Source organism: Lactuca virosa, chromosome 7 (genome assembly GCF_052849685.1).
Source record: "Lactuca virosa cultivar CGN04683 chromosome 7, Lactuca_virosa_CGN04683_v6, whole genome shotgun sequence".
Lineage (NCBI taxonomy): Eukaryota > Viridiplantae > Streptophyta > Magnoliopsida > Asterales > Asteraceae > Lactuca > Lactuca virosa.
Window position 1 is genome coordinate 114263813 of NC_136432.1, and position 17524 is coordinate 114281336.

Sequence of the window (17524 nt, forward strand, 5' to 3'; positions counted from 1 at the left end):
CAAAGGTGTAAGCCCTAATTCCCCTCAAAGATGTTTCTGATTCAACAACCATATGTTCTTTCTTGTTGCCGACGAATTGCACCATCATTTACGGAGTACCGCCACCATATCACCACCACTTTTCTAGTCGGCGTCAGTGAATGTGTGTATTTGACAATGAATGTATTTCGAAGTGTATATTTTGTGTATTTGTTATTTGTATATATGAAAACAAATTATATGTATAATGTATATATAATGTTGCAATTTGGTTGTTGTAATATTATTGGGAATGTTTGGATTTGTTTTTTGCAATTAACATTTCCTAGCAGTTTTTAATATTTTGTGGCGGTTTTTCTGCATCTGAAATGTGTTGTTTAAAAAAAAATATTAGTAGTGACGTCAGTAGTGGCGACAAGAAGCATTAGCGGCGACAATCGGAGCAATAGCGACGGGGCAGTAGCAACGACAATCAAGGCTATTCTATAGATATATGGACAATTTATGTAGTTTTGTGAAACGAATGGACAATTCTACAAATTTCCTATTGGGCAGAGACTATTTTATTAACTTTGTGAAAAGTACGGATCATTTAGTAAATTTGGTATTAGATAAAGACCAGTTATATAATTTTATGAAACACGGGTACATGGACCATTTCAATATTACTTCTATTAAGGAGGGACCATTCATGTATGCGCATATAGACCATTTTGTAGTATTTATATTAAATATGGACCATTTATATAAATATACACGTTTATTGGTGGTACTAGTTATATTTGTATAATTTTTCACTACGGGTTTCTAGCCTAATTGTATCAGGTGTTGCCTTTTAAAGACATGATGGAAATAATATAATTAGGATAGAATTGTACCTGAATGATGCGTTGGAATGGATTGACGATGGATTGTTTGGGTATGATTATATGAATATGTTTGGATAGGGTTCTGCTATTCAGAAATAGACGAACTATTTCAACAGAAAAAGATTGAGATCAACTCAATTCTTAAAACACTCAAATTTAGCTTCTTCATTCCATATGGGCAAATGCCCTATTTATAGGTTCAAAGGAGCCGAGTACAATAATAGAATTGCAATCGGTTGATTGCAATATGACAAACCTATTTACATTAATGTCCCTTAGAGTATTGAAGGTCTTACATACTTTATTTTACTATACTACCGACACTTTGCATACAATAATTATAAAAGACAAATCATAAATAATTACAAATCCTTTCTATATTGAAAGGCCACATGTCTTTAATAATGTATCCTTTTTAATAATGGCTTCTTATGTCATTGCTTACGTCATTCCTCCCGCCTTCGAAAAGACATGTTTTTGAATAATGTTTGTTTGTGTCATGGCTGACGTTAATGGTGTTCACAATGTTTCTTTCATGAATGAATGCTTTTTTGAACTGTTGTTGTTCTTGCTTCATGATGGCTTCCATTCTCTCGTCAAAGTGTCTGTTATATGATTGTTTGCGCTTTTGATGTATCTGAGATAAGGATGAAATTGATGTAATTGTAATTGCCAACGAATCAATCGTCCACGGCAATAATCTTCTTGTAGTTTATAGCGCCAAAATCCAAGTAGATACTTGGAATCTGTTCGTAACTCGAATCTTGTTTGTAGAAGCTCGACTTTCCATTTTTTCAATGTTCTGAGACATGCTAGTGTTTCTCGTTCATGTGTGCTGTAATTTTGCTCCGTTTGGGAAAATGTTCCCGATATATACTTGCATAGTTTTTGCTCGTATTTATCTGTTTTTAATACTTCAGATGATACATCTGTATCAGTGTATGCTTTTGGTGATATTTTCATATCACTGTATACTTTATTATTGTTTACTTCGGATGGTATTTTCATACCAGTGTATGCTTTATCATTGTATACTTTTGATGAGTTAGATATGAGGTTTCCCTCACTATCTAAACCCAATAATACCTTTCCACGTATAATTGCTTTTAGGCATCCTGCCCAAGTGTCTTGTGATGCATCTGTTTCTACAATTAGGAAATCGTCGATTTTTGCATTATATAAAGTAGGGAGAACTTGAATTTTTTGTTTTATATTTTGTACCAAAATAGTATCTGTATTGGTCCAAGACCAAGGTATTTTTTCTGATATTTCTTTTGTAAAACTTTTCTTTCTTTCGCTAAATTTTTCAAAAATCCTTGTTCTGCAATATAATTTAAACAACCAAGAAATCGTTGTATTTGTTTTCTATTTTCAAGTTTATCAGGAAACATATTTAATTTTTCTCGTATATTGTCTGTTAATGATAATTGACCATTTTCTCCAATTTTTCAACCGAGATATTCAAATGTAGATTGAAAAAGTTTTGATTTCTTTTTTGATAAAACTAAACCCTTTTCTTTAATTCTTTGTAAAACCTTGATGATTGCGTCAATGTGTGTTTGTTCATTTCCTTTTGTAAAAACAATTATATCATCAATATATGCAAGACAAATATGATCTAAACCATTTAGAGTTTCATCCATGAATCGCTGATATATTGCTGGTGCCTGTTTTAAGCCGAATGGAAGGACATTCCATTCATAATGCTTCTGAGGAGGACATGAAAAAGCGGTTAGTGGTTTCGTATTTTCATGTAAGCGTAATTGCCAATATCCGGATTTTGCATCAAATGTACTAAAATGTGTATTTCCTTTTATTTTTTCTAAAATATATTCTTTTCGTGGTAATTTATATGAATCTCCTATAGTAGCATCATTCATCTTTTTATAATTAATTACCATTCTTCGTTTGCCTCGTTTTATTTCATTATTATTTTCTACATAGAATGCAGGTGCAGAATGAGGACTCGTGCTAGGTCGAATGATTCCTTTTTCTAATAGTTCAGTGCATTCCTATTTGAATTCAGAAACATCTTTTATACTGTATGGAATTTTATTTGGAACATTAATTTCATCATTAGGGTTTTTTAATAATATTATTATTTCTTGATTATTTCTATTTTTTAAATGATCTAGCGGATTTTCGCTACATACTTCTTCAAGTTGTTTTTCAGCAATTTCTTTAGCAAATGTTAGTAATATGCGTAGTTGAAAACCAACTTCTTGTTTAATTATTTTAATAAGATCATAATGTTTGATAATTGCAGTTTTTATGATACCGTTTGTCGGATGATTGAGACTTATATGATCATTTGTTTGTATAAATGGCTGATATAATTTAAGGAAATTATTTCCTATTACTAAATCTATTCCTGAATCATGTTGATATATAGTTGGAGTTTTAAATGGTGCCTTTTCAATTACTATATCTATATCTCTTCCTACGAACCAAATTTTGTGAATTGATTTATCAGCAATTGTAATTTTTAATGGTTTTTCTAATTTTTCCCAATTTTTTAATATCTTTCTTCTTCCAAAACATAAAGTAGCTCCTGTATCTATATACGAAACTAATTCTTTATCTTGTATTTTGGTTGTAATAAAGGTACTGTTTGGGTTAATATTTGTTTTTCTTTTACTCATTGGGGTTAGTTTATAAATTTCTATTAATTAATGATTTTTCTTGCGAAAATTTCATATTAACAAGTTGTGTTTGTTAGTATAGTTGAAACATTATGTATTGTTTTTAGGTTGCGATTTTGTGATTTTTTGTATTTCTTAATTCCTTCCTGTAATCTAGATATCTTTTTTAATTGGTTATTATATTCTTTATTTACTGGTTGTAATTTTAATAAATGGTTTTCTTCATATGATAAAGCATTTTCTAAATGTTTAATGGTATTAGAGATATTAGAATTTATTTTCCAATGGTTTTTTAATATATTAGTCCAAAGCATGTTATCTTTTGAAGAATTAATTTGTACTTTTGAATTCATTTTAACAAATTACTAAGGTATCTGAAAGAAAATTAATTGAATTGTTAATATTTTTTATTACTATTTTTAAATGATTAACTTCAATTTTTAATCTTCCAATTTTAACTAATTGATATGCAGTATGATTTTTGTTTTTATAAATTAGTTCGTGTACTTCAGATTCTTTTTCTTTTAAATGTTTTGTGGATTTTTCTAAATATTTCCATAATTTTTTAAGTAGATCAACTTTATATTTATTATCGTAACTACAATATACTTGAGTTTTATTACTCATAATTTTTATTTTACCATGTGAAAGGTCGTTTAATAGTAAATGGTTTTTCTTTAAGTAGCTGTTTTTCATTAAGTGGTTCTTCTTTAATAGTTTTTATTTTTAAATATTTTTCAAGTAGAATTTTCTGTTGATTTAAATTTTGTAATAATTCAGGAATTTGTTTTAATACAATTAAACTTTCTACTTCTATAATATTATTTAATTTTTGGCTAATTATATTTAATTTATCTCCCACTGATTTATCTTCTTCAGAATTAAGACCAATGTTATATATTGTTCCTTGTGGTAGATTTTGTGGTATTTCTATAATCATTTCTTTATCTGGTATACATGGTTTTGTATTTTGATATGATCCTTCAAGTATTTTAAAATATTTTAGAGAATTACTAGATGATTCTGTCATATTCTTAAACTTAATGATCTAATCATTTCTTTAATATCTTCTAATTTTTCATCGTTATTTTCATTAGATGTTGTAGGCTGACATTCTAAGATAGAAGATCTACCTATTATAGTTGAAAATGGAGGTTCTAAAAATTGGACTTCTTTTTATTAACGAAGTAGTTATTATTAACGATTTTTCTATTTTTTAAACATGTTTAACAAATTAATTTTGTTATCTTATTTTCAAGGTTTTTTATTTGTTCTTGTTTCCAATTTATACTATTATTTATTATATGTATTGCTTCAATATTGGATATACAATTAATTATTGATATATTAGAATCTATTTTTAAATTTAAAAGAAATTTTTTAGATTGTTTCAATGTTTTACGAAAAAAATTTAATTCTTGTTTATTTGTATCTAGACTTGAAAAACTCATGATTATAACTTTATAACAACAATAATTTAGTTTTTGTTTTGGATTAAAGTTACGATTAAAATTTATAGCTTTTATTTATTTATTTATTTATTTTAAATGATAATGATAGTAAAGTTTATTATGACTGATAATTATGATGATAAGTCATAACGATTAATATTCATATTCATAATAATATTTATGATGATGCATGACAAATAAATATGAGTATGATAAATGATATAAACATTTATAATGATATTAAAATCTTCTTACGATAATTATTTTAATTGTTGGTGAATTGATTTTTTAATAACGACGATATGAATATTTAAAAACAATGATTATTCATTATCATGTTTATGATGCTGCATATGCATATATTCTTATTAACGATAGATTGAATATGCAAACTAATAATAAGAATAATAAGAACGTTACTTAGCTCTGATACCAAATTTAAAGACATGACGGAAATAATATAATTAGGATAAAATTGTACCTGAATGATGCGTCGGAATGGATTGACGATGGATTGTTTGGGTATGATTATATGAATATATGAATATGTTTGGATAGGGTTCTGCTATTCAGAAATAGACGAACTATTTCAACAGAAAAAGATTGAGATCAACTCAATTCTTAAAACACTCAAATTTAGCTTCTTCATTCCATATGGGCAAATGCCCTATTTATAGGTTCAAAGGAGCCGAGTACAATAATAGAATTGCAATCGGTTGATTGCAATATGACAAACCTATTTACATTAATGCCCCTCTAAAGTATTGAAGGTCTTACATACTTTATTTTACTATACTACCACTTTGCATACAATAATTATAAAAGACAAATCATAAATAATTACAAATCCTTTCTATATTGAAAGACCACATGTCTTCAATAATGTATCCTTTTTAATAATGACTTCTTATGTCATTGCTTACGTCATTCCACCTTTTCTTTTCGAGATCATGGAATCAAGTCCCCTATAAGACATATAAGTATAGGTGGAATCAGCAGCCATTTTGAGAAAAAAAAAACACCCTTTTTCACTATCCATGTCGGTCCCAAATCCCAATTACATGTGCGATTTTTGTATGTCTTAATAAATATCATTTTACACTTTGACTAATTATAAGGATTAATGTGGTATGTTCAGGTTTTAGTGCAATCTTTCAATTTGTTATTTGAAGATGAATTTGTCCTTATCATCATGCACATTTAAAAAGCCGATACCGAATACATGTTTCAAATATGTTGCCATGTCATCAAATGTCCATGTCACCAACAATTCTATCACCATCAAACCCAATAGGCAACACGTTAAAATTTTCCCAATTTCACAAGAATTAAACAAAAGTGAAAGTTGGTCTGCAAAATACATAAACCTCTTCAATTAACCCTGAAAAATGAGCATACCCAGCAAAGCAACCTAGAGTCCGCAAACCTTTAACGTTTTTATAAGAATTTTTATCATAAGCAAGATTGATAGCAGGATAGACATTTATTAAATTCGAACCAACATGTCCACATGTTAAACAAGGTATAACTTGTCTGCATCAGAAAATGAGTACAAGAGATAATTAATCTAGATGTAATGTACTAAATCTGGATAAATCTAGATAAGAAACTATGTATCATACTTGATATATCTCAATCTCCATGTTCTCCTGCACCATCCACAAACTCATGCTGGACACATGCTACCCAAACAAGACTGTCGATATACTCCACAATTTTTACACTATTAGATCCATGACAATTTTTTTCCAAGAATTTAGCCTTGTCTGAAATGGGATCGTACAAAACATTATGGAAATCAGCATTTACCATAACAATCTCATTGTGTGATGTGAATCCACAAACTACTTTATCAATAAACTGCGAAAAGAAATGGTGTTTGATCCATGATTGAGCCACCCCATACTCATCCATCACCCACACCTCAAATACATCATTCCCCTTGTACCATGACATCACACAAAGCTTCCCTCCCAAAACTCCTAAAACCTTCAAGCGTTTTTCATCAAGTATGGGATCTGGAAAAGGTATCTCACAGAACGTCTCTGAACCCAAATCAAATGCCACTATCGTTTCTAGCTCCCCCTCCTCAATCTTGTCTACATACCCATGCCAATGAAGATGGCCATCATGCCCATCTACACAAACGAAATCATCGTCGGAAATATTTGTGATGTGAGATGGAAACCTTTGAGTAATGAACTCCCAGGAACCCTTTTTCATGCTATAAACCTCAACTTGTAGCCACTCTTTAACAACATCTGCTAAAGTATCGGTGAGGCCTATAATCTTAACAACTTTGTAATCCTCTGTTTTCGGATCAAACCCAAACCGGAAATAGATTTCATAACTACAACGAGAGGGTATATGATGTGGTGGGAGAGTTGACACTGCAGAGAGAGAAGGGTTCCAAATGTGAATGACATCATAACCGTAGTGAGAGCAAATTAAGCCGTGAATAGAACCAATAATTATGATCCTGCTAGTAGTATCTCCAGATTTGGGAAGTTTGATGAAATTAGTGAGTTCGAGATGAGGAGACCGAGAGGGGTGTGATGTGAAAGGTTTAGGGTCAGAAGAAGAAGATTCATTATCATAGAAGGCGAAGAGAATTCGATCGTTGTTATTAATGGAATGATGGAGGTGAGATTTTGCAAAAGAGGATTGAGATAATAGGGCACTCCAAGATTTGGAGACGCACCTCAACTGAACAAGCTGTTTTGCTGGTAAGCGGATGAATATGTTTATTAAAAGATCATCTGGAAGGTTTTCCATATGTTGGATTTCAGACCTATAGCAGCAGCAGCAGTATATAACACATGAGTAAAGTGATCACCACCAAGACCCTAAATAATAAAAATAATGTAGATTTATACATAAGAAAAACCGACCTGGTAGCAGAAATGCTGAGAATATTACCACCGTCATCTGGTACTCCAGTTGAATTCTTCAGTTCATGAAAACCAAATTGTATCAATATTGTTACAATGAATTAAAATTCAGGACACTAAGAAAGAAAGCACACACCCAAATCACCAAGACAACTTACATCTTGCGCTGCCTCTTGAGAAACATTCTGGGGTTCTTCATTAATTTCTGGTCACGTAAGAACTTTTGTAAGGGATAGGTTTCACCACATGACAACTATATATGATTATGCTTCAGATAATTTATTTCTTTTGAGAATCACTCATATCTTTTTAGCATGTAGCTATTATCACATAAAAGATCCGAGTCATATGCAATCCTCCCCTTCTCTACTCTAATCTCAAATTATCTCATCAATAAGCAATTCCTACATGTCTAAAAGCACAGGATGCCCTTACTTAAATTAGCACACATGAACAGTTATTCTCTTTTCCACATATTATAATCTAGTGAGCGTAAGAGAGAATTATTTCATCCAACACCAAAAAAAAACCTTTCTGTGCACCTATGTACATGTGATCATGGCAAGTTACTACTCTCCTACAAAAACAACTCAGAATTCTTAGCAATGTGTACGTTATCATTGTTGTTTTCTATTAAATTTGTACACAATGCATGAGGTCGGAGCTCACTCTCTCCCACATACAAATGATGACATGTGTGCTTGTTTAGAATATCATGACTGCCTTTTGTGGAGTTGGTAATCATGCATGAGAAATTGAGAACTAAAGTTCCATGAATACTCTACCTATTTCAAAAATTCATCCCAAAACCTCTTAGACGATCTTGTTCACATAACTTGAAGGATTGTAAGGCCTATGAGTATGATCAAGTAGGAGATATGCATTAGAAAAAAAAACCACAAAAGTATGTGAAAAAGTTCTCACAATAGATATAGGTACTTATTGACCAAAATATAATGTCCATATTCATGATTTTTTTTCAACTCCTAAATCGTTCTTTAATAAAACGACCTCGGGAAAACTCAGTACTTTCTAGCTTGGTCATCAGAAACACAGTAGGGGCAAAAAATAATCATATATTATTGTAACTGGGAGCAAAGATGTTGAACTTGTACCTGTCAGACCATTAATGAGTCGAGAAGCGGGGTCCACAAGCCTCGTCAAAAGGTCACGAATGTTGTTCATGATCGCGGTATGAGACCAATCATACGGCATGTTATTTACGGAACTCTCCTCCTGCTCCGCCGCTTTGGTAGTTAACCGAGGGAAGCTGAAGTTGTCGACGAGATGAATTGGGTAGAAAGAGAAAGTGAAAAAAGGTGGAGAGATAACATATTAACATAGAAAGGGAATGGGCGTGATGGGCTGGGCTTTTCAACAAAGTAGCCCCATGTTAATCTTTAACCTCATTCTTGATTCGTGTTGACAGTGAACCCAATAACCAATATAATCAAGGAAAGTCAACGTACGTAACAAATTACAACTCCTACAATTAAGTATTAAAGTGATTTTTTTTTTTTTTGTGTAACAAAAAGTGGTGCATCAAATTCGTGTCGCTTGACAAGTTACTACATTATATTAATGTAAACTTTTATTTTAGTTCTTTGAAGATGAATTTGGTGTGTTTTTACATTGGGGATTGCCTATTTTGCCAAATGACTTAATAAGAAGACTAAATACTTTCAAGTTTCAACTCTGTTCGAATACCAAATATCCAATATAGACTTATCATCCCCTGTAAAATCACATTTCCCAATTGAAGGGAAATCCAAAGAGTCGATATCATTAAATAATACGCAAGTTTCACCTTTGTTCCACCAAGTTACCTAAAACAATTTTTTGAAGAAAACTTTTTCATATTCTTGTTCTGTTTTTCTCCTCTTTTACCAAAACACTATTTCTCTTTTTCTTAAAGACAACTTGGAAGTCAATTAAGCTATTGAGAAAATCTATTACATCTGAAACACACAAGCTTTTGCCATCTTTGATAAGCAAAGTTAGTAAACAAGAGGCATTCCAATAGGAAAAAATTTATTGGAATTTTTATCATCTTAACAGGTAGATAGTGGTCTTAACCCTCAACATACAAATGCAAGACAATTCATGACATAGATTAAAACATATCCTTGAGTAATGCATGTTTCAAATATGTTGCCATGTCACATCTCCATGTCACCAACAATTCGATCACTACCCAACCCAGTAAGTAACAAGTTAAAAACTACCTACTTTCACAAAAGTTTAAACAAAATTCAAACCAATATGATCAAATGTTAAAAACTAACCCAAAACCTAGAGTCCACAAAGGCTATATATTTATTGAATTCAAACCAATATGATCAAATGTTAATCAAGGTATCAAAAAATCAAAGTGAATCAGAAAAACAAGGGAGAATGTATATGTAATGTACTAAAAATGGATGCTTAATTGACATAAACCTAAATAAGAAAGTTTGTATCATACTTGACTTCTCTCCATTTCAATTTTGTTGTGCACCATCCACCATCTCATGCTCAGCAGGTGCTATCCAAACAAGACTATCAACATACTCCACAATTCTATCCGTGCCATATTCTCCCCGACAAGGTTTCTCCAAGATTCTAGCTTTGCGTGCTGTTGGATTGTACAAAACAAAATGGCAATCGTTATCTTCAATAAGAAACTCATAGTGTGATGTGGTTCCATAAAGTGCACCTGCAAGAGAAGGTGGAAGGACATGGTTTTTAACCCATAATGCAGCCACCCCATACTCATCCATCACCCTGAGGTCGATTTGGTCAGGTGTATCGCAGGCGTCATTAGGAAGGCAGCTGGGATAGCCCTAGATTTAATTCCATATTTATCTACATATCTTTTATTTTGATAGTTTGATTTACTTTCCATGTTTAAGACTTCCTGTTGATTTAGGGTTTCTGTAGCAGGACACTATAAATATAGTGCTCCATTCTTTGTTTAGTTTTTTATGCAATTAATAAAGTTCAAGTATTTGACTTTGGAGAATTCCTGTTTCTCCGATCCTTGCTAGGGTTCGAGTCGTTGGATCTATCAATTGGTATCAGAGCAGTTCGTTTCTGGTAGCAAAATGGTGAGCAACTCTGATCGGATTACCAGTTTGGAGGTCGGGATGGAAAAGATGCGAGAGGAGGCGGAGGCCAATCGTATTGAAAACGCTATGCAGTTCCAGGAGTTACTAAAAGCCATTGGTGATTTGAAGGAAGACTCAGTTAAGGGTGGGAAAAAGAAGAAAGAGCCGAAGATCGGAATCGGGTCTTCCTCCGATGATGAAGAGGATGAGTCGGTGGGTTCAAAAAAGAACAACTTTGGAGTGAAGAACAGGGACCCACTACGGGACTGTCGTAAGATCAAGATGCCGATCTTTGAGGGTGTCGATGCTTATGGGTGGATTTATCGTGTTGAGCGTTATTTTGAGGTTCAGGGTATCGAAGAGAAGGACCAGCTTCGGGCAGCCGCCCTATGCATGGATGGGACAGCTCTTGCATGGTATCGCTGGAATGAGGCACGATCTCCTTGTCGGTCATGGGAGAGACTCAAACAGAAAATTCTGGTTCGTTTTCAACCATCGTATGAAGGGAGTGTGTATGAGCAATTTCTTTCTATTCACCAGGAAGGTACGGCTCGCGAATATGTTTGTGAATTCGAGAAATTGGCGGGGCAGCTGCTAGACCTTCCCGAAGCAGTGCTTGAAGGTACCTTTATCAAAGGATTGAAACTTGAGTTGAGATCGGCTGTCAGAATAATGGAACCAGAAACCTTAGCGAGGGCAATGAGGGGGGCGATTATGTTGGACGAAAACAAAACCAACCCGACACCCAAGGCCGGGACAGGAGGAGTACGGACAGGGGCGGCTACCAACCAAAACCCGGTTACGCCGGAACACCAGTAGCCACAACTGACAAGAAGACCAACAACACGGCTGGTACAGGGCAGTTTAAGCGACTCACAGAAGGGGAGCTTGCCGATAAACGCGCGAAAGGGCTCTGTTTTCGATGTGACGGTAAGTTTGCTCCGGGACACCGTTGTCCTAGCAAAGCCTTACAAGTGCTGATCGTCGATGAGGAGGATGGGAAGAGTGACACGGACAGTGAAGAACACGCCCATTTAGATGCAGTGGAGGTTTCACTTAATTCAGTTAGTGGCCTTACCTCACCTCGCACCATGAAAGTTAAAGGGGACATTGCGGGAGCACAGGTAGTGGTGTTGATTGACAGTGGAGCTACTCATAATTTCATCTCTAAACGAGTGGTGGAGAAACTTGCGGTGGAAGTTACACAAAATGGCTCGATCACGGTGAATTTGGGAAATGGTATGGTGGACCGAAGCCAAGGAGTGTGCGAAAAGGTTGTTCTTAACCTGCCTAAACTTCAAATAGTAGAGGATTTCTTCCCGCTCGACCTCGGTGGTTCAGATCTGATTCTCGGCATCGCTTGGTTACAAAAATTAGGTGATATGACAGTAAACCGGAGGGAGCTTCGCATGGAATTTTGGGACGGAGATAGGAGGATCACGATTTTTGGGGATCCTAGTTTAGCAAGATCATTGACTTCTAGTAAATCCCTTCGCAAGATGCTCCAGCAAGATATGAAAGGTTATCTACTCCACCTAGACATTAGCGACAACAGACCGTTCCCGTCCTCCATAGCAACGACAGTACAAGCGACAATTGATGCATTTAGGGATGTTTTCGACATGCCTTCTGGTCTACCCCCACCACGAAGTCATGAACATGCCATAATTCTACGCGAAGATTCTGGCCCGATCAGCGTGCGACCCTACCGTTACCCGCACATACAAAAAGACGAGATAGAGAGATTAGTTCGAGAGATGCTCGACGCAGGAATTATTCAACCAAGTACTAGTCCGTTTTCGAGTCCCGTACTTTTAGTAAAAAAGAAAGACGGTAGTTGGCGGTTTTTTGTGGACTATCGGGCGCTCAATAAGGTCACCGTATTAGACAAATTTTCGATACCCGTTATTGACGAATTATTAGATGAATTACACGGGGCTACCTTATTCTCCAAGTTAGATTTGAAAACGGGGTATCACCAAATCCGGATGAAGGGTAGCGACATACAAAAAACAGCATTCCGAACACACGAAGGGCACTACGAATTTCGTGTTATGCCATTTGGGTTGACCAACGCCCCGACAACTTTCCAATCCTTGATGAATAAGGTGTTTCAACCTTTTTTACGACGTTTTGTGCTTGTTTTTTTGATAATATACTTATATACAACAGATCTGAAAAGGAACACTTGGAGCATTTAGAAACAGTGTTGCAGGTACTACGAGACCAAAAATTATATGCCAACCAGAAGAAGTGCATGTTTGCACAAGCTCACGTGGAGTATCTGGGGCATATTGTGTCAAAAGAAGGAGTGTCGGCTGATCCTTCTAAAATCGATGCCATGCTACGATGGCCGGTGCCCAAAACAATACGGGAGCTTCGCGGGTTTCTGGGTTTGACCGGCTATTATAGGAAGTTTGTCAAAAACTACGGAAAGATCGCTTGGCCTCTCACCGAGCAACTTAAAAAAGATAATTTCTGTTGGACAGATGAAGCAACAGACGCCTTCAAAAAACTACAAACAGCCATGACACAGGTTCCTGTTCTAGCGTTACCTGATTTTAGCAAGGAATTTGTTGTCGAGACGGATGCCTCGGGGTATGGGTTAGGGGCCGTGCTTACGCAAGACGGACGACCGTTGGCTTTCTTTAGCCATGTTTTGGGCACGCGTGCTCGTTTGAAATCAGTTTATGAACGTGAACTGATGGCTATTGTTATGGCTATCCAAAAATGACGACCGTATTTATTGGGTCGAAAATTTGTTGTAAAGACGGACCAGCGCAGCTTGAAATACTTATTGGAGCAGAGAACGGTGACCGAACAGCATCAGAGATGGTTATGTAAATTACTCGGGTACAACTTCGACATCGTGTATAGACCCGGAAAAGACAATGGGGTGGCAGACGCTTTGTCCGCAAAAATTCGGAGGCGCAACTGTCAGTGTTAACAACCTCATGGAGAGTCGACTGGGAGGGATTGTGGGGTGAATTGGAAGCTAATGCTGAGATTCAAGCTTTGAAGCACAACATTGTCGAGGGTATGGAGATACCACCTGGGTATACCGTCGAGGGTAGACGACTCCTCTTTAAGGGTCGGTTGGTGCTCCCTAGAAGTTCAGTTTGGATTCCGGTGTTGTTTCGTGAATTCCATAGTATTGTGATTGGAGGTCATTCGGGAGTGCAAAAGACATATCAGCGGATGGCTCGTGAAGTTTACTGGGTGGGAATGAAGGGTGATGTGGCTAAATTTGTGGCCGAATGTGACATTTGTCAACGACAAAAGTATTCTACGATGGCTACTAGCGGGTTATTACAACCGTTGGAGTTACCAACAAAAGTTTGGTCGGAATTGACAATGGATTTCATTGACGGGTTACCTCGATCAGAGGGGTTTACTGTTATTTTTGTGGTGGTAGATCGACTTAGTAAGTATGCCCATTTTATTCCTATAAAGCACCCGTACACGGCTCCGATGGTTGCAACGATTTTCATTAAAGAAATAGTAAGGCTACATGGCGTTCCCGAATCTATTGTTTCTGATCGAGACAAGGTTTTTCTCAGTAATTTTTGGAAAGAATTGTTTCGATTGTTGGGTACTACTCTCAAACGAAGTACAGCTTATCACCCCGAGACAGATGGTCAAACGGAGGTAGTAAACCGATGTGTTGAGACGTATCTGCGTTGTTTTGTTGCTGATACACCAAAGAAGTGGGTCACCTGGTTACCATGGGCGGAATACTGGTACAACACATCTTTTCACACTTCAACAAATACCACACCTTTCCGTATTTTATACGGTCGAGACCCGCCTCATTTACTACATTATGGTAGTTTTCCAACACCGGTTAGTACAGTGGATCAATACTTGCAGGAACGAGATCAGGTTTTACAGGAGTTGAAGGGGTATTTATTCCGGTCGCAACAGCTTATGAAAACTAAGGCTGATCAGCATAGGCGTGATGTTCAATTTGCAGTCGGGGATTGGGTGTTTCTGAAACTCAGACCATACCGCCAACGGTCAGTGGCCCGACGCCGAAATGAGAAGTTGGCTTCCCGGTATTTTGGGCCATTTGAGGTATTGGAAAGAATAGGGAAAGTCGCCTATCGTTTGAAGTTGCCGGATTCAGCCCGCATTCATGCTGTGTTTCATGTCTCTCAGTTACGACAGGCCATTGGGAGTCGGACGGCTACACCAAACCTACCAACAACTTTAACAGAAGACATGGAGGTGTTACTTCAACCTGGGGAGGTCGAAGGTGTACGACAAGGTGGTGCTGGTCGAGAAGTTCTTATTCGTTGGAAGGATCTTCCGGAGTTTGAGGCGACTTGGGAGCCGTATGAGTGGCTTAATCAGTAATTTCCTGAGTTTAACCTTGAGGACAAGGTTCATTTTTGGGAGGGGAGTAATGATACGACCCAAAGAATGGGTCGATTTGGTCAGGTGTATCGCAGGCGTCTTTAGGAAGGCAGCTGGGATAGCCCTAGATTTAATTCCATATTTATCTACATATCTTTTATTTTGATAGTTTGATTTACTTTCCATGTTTAAGACTTCCTGTTGATTTAGGGTTTCTGTAGCAGGACACTATAAATATAGTGCTCCATTCTTTGTTTAGTTTTTAATGCAATTAATAAAGTTCAAGTATTTGACTTTGGAGAATTCCTGTTTCTCGAATACAGGCAGATTTCGGATCCTTGCTAGGGTTCGGGTCGTTGGATCTATCACACCCACACCTCACATACATCATTTTCTTCCTCATGCCATGACATCACACAAAGCTTTCCTCCCAAAACTCCTAAAACCTTGGAGTGTTTTCCATCAAGTAGAGAATCAGGAAAATGTATCTCATGGAGCGTCTCTGAACCCAAATCAAATGCCACTATCATTTGTTGATCCCCCTCCTCATCAATATACCTACGCCAATGAAGATGGCCGTCATGCCCATCTACACAAACAGAATCATGGTTAAAAAATTTTGTGAAGTGAGATGGAAACCTTTGAGTAATGAACTCCCAGGAACCCTTTCTCATGCTATAAACCTCAACGTGCAGCCACTCTTTAACGAAATATGGTAAAATACCATAGAGGCCTATAAGCTTAACAACTTTGTAATCCTCTGTTTTGGGATCAAACCCAAACCGGAAATAAATGTCATAACTATGATCACCGGAGGGTATATAATGTGGCAGGAGAGTTGACATCATAACCGTAATGAGTGCATATTAAGCCGTGAACAGAACCGATGACTCTGATGCTGCTACTAGTATGTCCAGATTTGGGATTAACCGCAGGGAGTTTGATGAATTTAGTGAGTTCAAGATGGATAAAACCTCTTAGATGATATATTGATATTGCTCACATAATTTGAAGGACTGTAAGATCGACGATCAAGTAAAATGTACACATTCTTATGGAACCAAGAATTTTAAGAGTTGCCATTCAATCGAGTTTAGTTACTTATAGATATACTTAATGACCAAAATATGTGCATTTTCAAAATATCGTTTCAACTCATAAATCCTTCGTTGATCAAATGAACTCGGGAAAACTCATACATATACTTAATAATATGTGCATATTCATAATATCCTTTCAACTCATAAATCGTTCTTTAACAAATGAACTCAGAAAACTCATACTTTCTTGGTCATCGGAAACACAATGTAGGGGCAAGAAATAATTAAAAATTGGTGTAACTGGGAGCAAAGATGTTGAACCTGCCAGAGGAGGAGCCAGGTCATAGATGAGTCGAGAAGCGGTGTCCTCAATGCTCGTCAACCAGTCAGCAATGGTGTTCATGAGAGACCAATCATACGGCGTCGCCTGAAAAGTACGCCAGAAAGACATCCTAGGAACTTCCTTCGGGTCCGCCGCTTTCGTAGTTAACCCTGTCGACGAGATGAATTGGGTAGAAAGAGAAAGGTCAAAAAGGGTGGAGAGAAACAAAAACAGAATAAAGGGGTGTTTGGTAGGGCAGTGTTTCTACAAGTTTTTCAAGATAGGATCCGTTGTAAGATCGGATCGAGATCATCCCAAAAATAAAAAAACATAATTTTAATTTATAACTTTTAAATACAATAAATATTTCAAACACGTAACGTTTCATTCAAAAGTTATAAAAACTTCAAAATATTAGTCATAATAAGTCACTACACAAAATGATAAATGGTAAATTGGTAAATGATAAAAGACATAAAATGGTAAAAAAATTCATTTGGTAAAAAAATCAAGGAAATGTAGGATCGTAGGATCGAGATAGGATCAGATTGGATCTCGATCCTACGATCTTACAATCCCACCTGCGATCCTACCCCAAATACGAGCCAGATCGTTTTTCATACCTAGGATCGTAGGATCGTACGATCAGGATCGCGATTTTGACAACCATGATTTCGATAAAATTGAATCGTCTAATTGGACAATTTAGATTAAGGTATTTTGTTCGGATATTTGGATTTTTGGACAACAAAACCAAATTATTATTTTTGATTTCGAATTGGTTTTGGTTTTTAAAATAAAAACCGAATAACGATTTATTATTTATTTATTTTTAATATATCTCTAATTATTTATTAATTTTATAATTTACTTTTTTAAAATTTCAAA

The 17524-nt window shown here is 35.8% G+C and overlaps 3 protein-coding genes across 4 annotated transcripts; 1 reads left to right on the forward strand and 2 right to left on the reverse strand.

Annotated features, from left to right (window-relative positions):
- Nucleotides 1-6433: 6433 nt before the first annotated feature.
- LOC145125414 (F-box/kelch-repeat protein At3g06240-like) lies at nucleotides 6434-9119 on the reverse strand. 2 transcript variants are annotated; one of them, XM_079060874.1, is made up of 5 exons: nucleotides 8948-9039; nucleotides 8618-8685; nucleotides 7991-8037; nucleotides 7833-7888; nucleotides 6434-7732 (listed from the first exon to the last, which is right to left on the reverse strand). In XM_079060874.1, the coding sequence occupies exon 5, from the start codon at nucleotides 7714-7716 to the stop codon at nucleotides 6574-6576; it is 1143 nt and encodes a 380-aa protein (XP_078917000.1). In that variant the 5' UTR covers nucleotides 7717-7732; nucleotides 7833-7888; nucleotides 7991-8037; nucleotides 8618-8685; nucleotides 8948-9039; the 3' UTR covers nucleotides 6434-6573. The 2 variants fall into 2 exon arrangements, with proteins under 2 accessions (XP_078917000.1, XP_078916999.1); XM_079060873.1 differs by lacking the exon at nucleotides 8618-8685 and having other exon boundaries at nucleotides 8948-9119.
- Nucleotides 9120-10915: 1796 nt separating this feature from the next.
- LOC145127060 (uncharacterized) lies at nucleotides 10916-11750 on the forward strand. Its single transcript, XM_079062310.1, has one exon. The coding sequence runs from the start codon at nucleotides 10916-10918 to the stop codon at nucleotides 11735-11737; it is 822 nt and encodes a 273-aa protein (XP_078918436.1). The 3' UTR covers nucleotides 11738-11750.
- A 3889-nt stretch (nucleotides 11751-15639) lies between these two features.
- LOC145127061 (F-box/kelch-repeat protein At3g06240-like) lies at nucleotides 15640-16122 on the reverse strand. The gene has a single exon (XM_079062311.1). The coding sequence runs from the start codon at nucleotides 16120-16122 to the stop codon at nucleotides 15640-15642; it is 483 nt and encodes a 160-aa protein (XP_078918437.1).
- Nucleotides 16123-17524: the final 1402 nt, after the last annotated feature.

Bases quoted from the DNA above. Each gene is read 5' to 3' on its own strand.
- LOC145125414 (XM_079060873.1), bottom strand. From the start codon at position 9,047: ATGCCGTATGATTGGTCTCATACCGCGATCATGAACAACATTCGTGAC. The intron at 7,889-7,990 runs GTAAGTTGTCTT...CATGAACTGAAG, and splicing joins CTCAAGAGGCAGCGCAAGAT to AATTCAACTGGAGTACCAGA. The intron at 7,733-7,832 runs GTCGGTTTTTCT...CTGCTGCTATAG, and splicing joins CTCAGCATTTCTGCTACCAG to GTCTGAAATCCAACATATGG.
- LOC145127060 (XM_079062310.1), top strand. From the start codon at position 10,916: ATGGTGAGCAACTCTGATCGGATTACCAGTTTGGAGGTCGGGATGGAA.
- LOC145127061 (XM_079062311.1), bottom strand. From the start codon at position 16,122: ATGATGTCAACTCTCCTGCCACATTATATACCCTCCGGTGATCATAGT.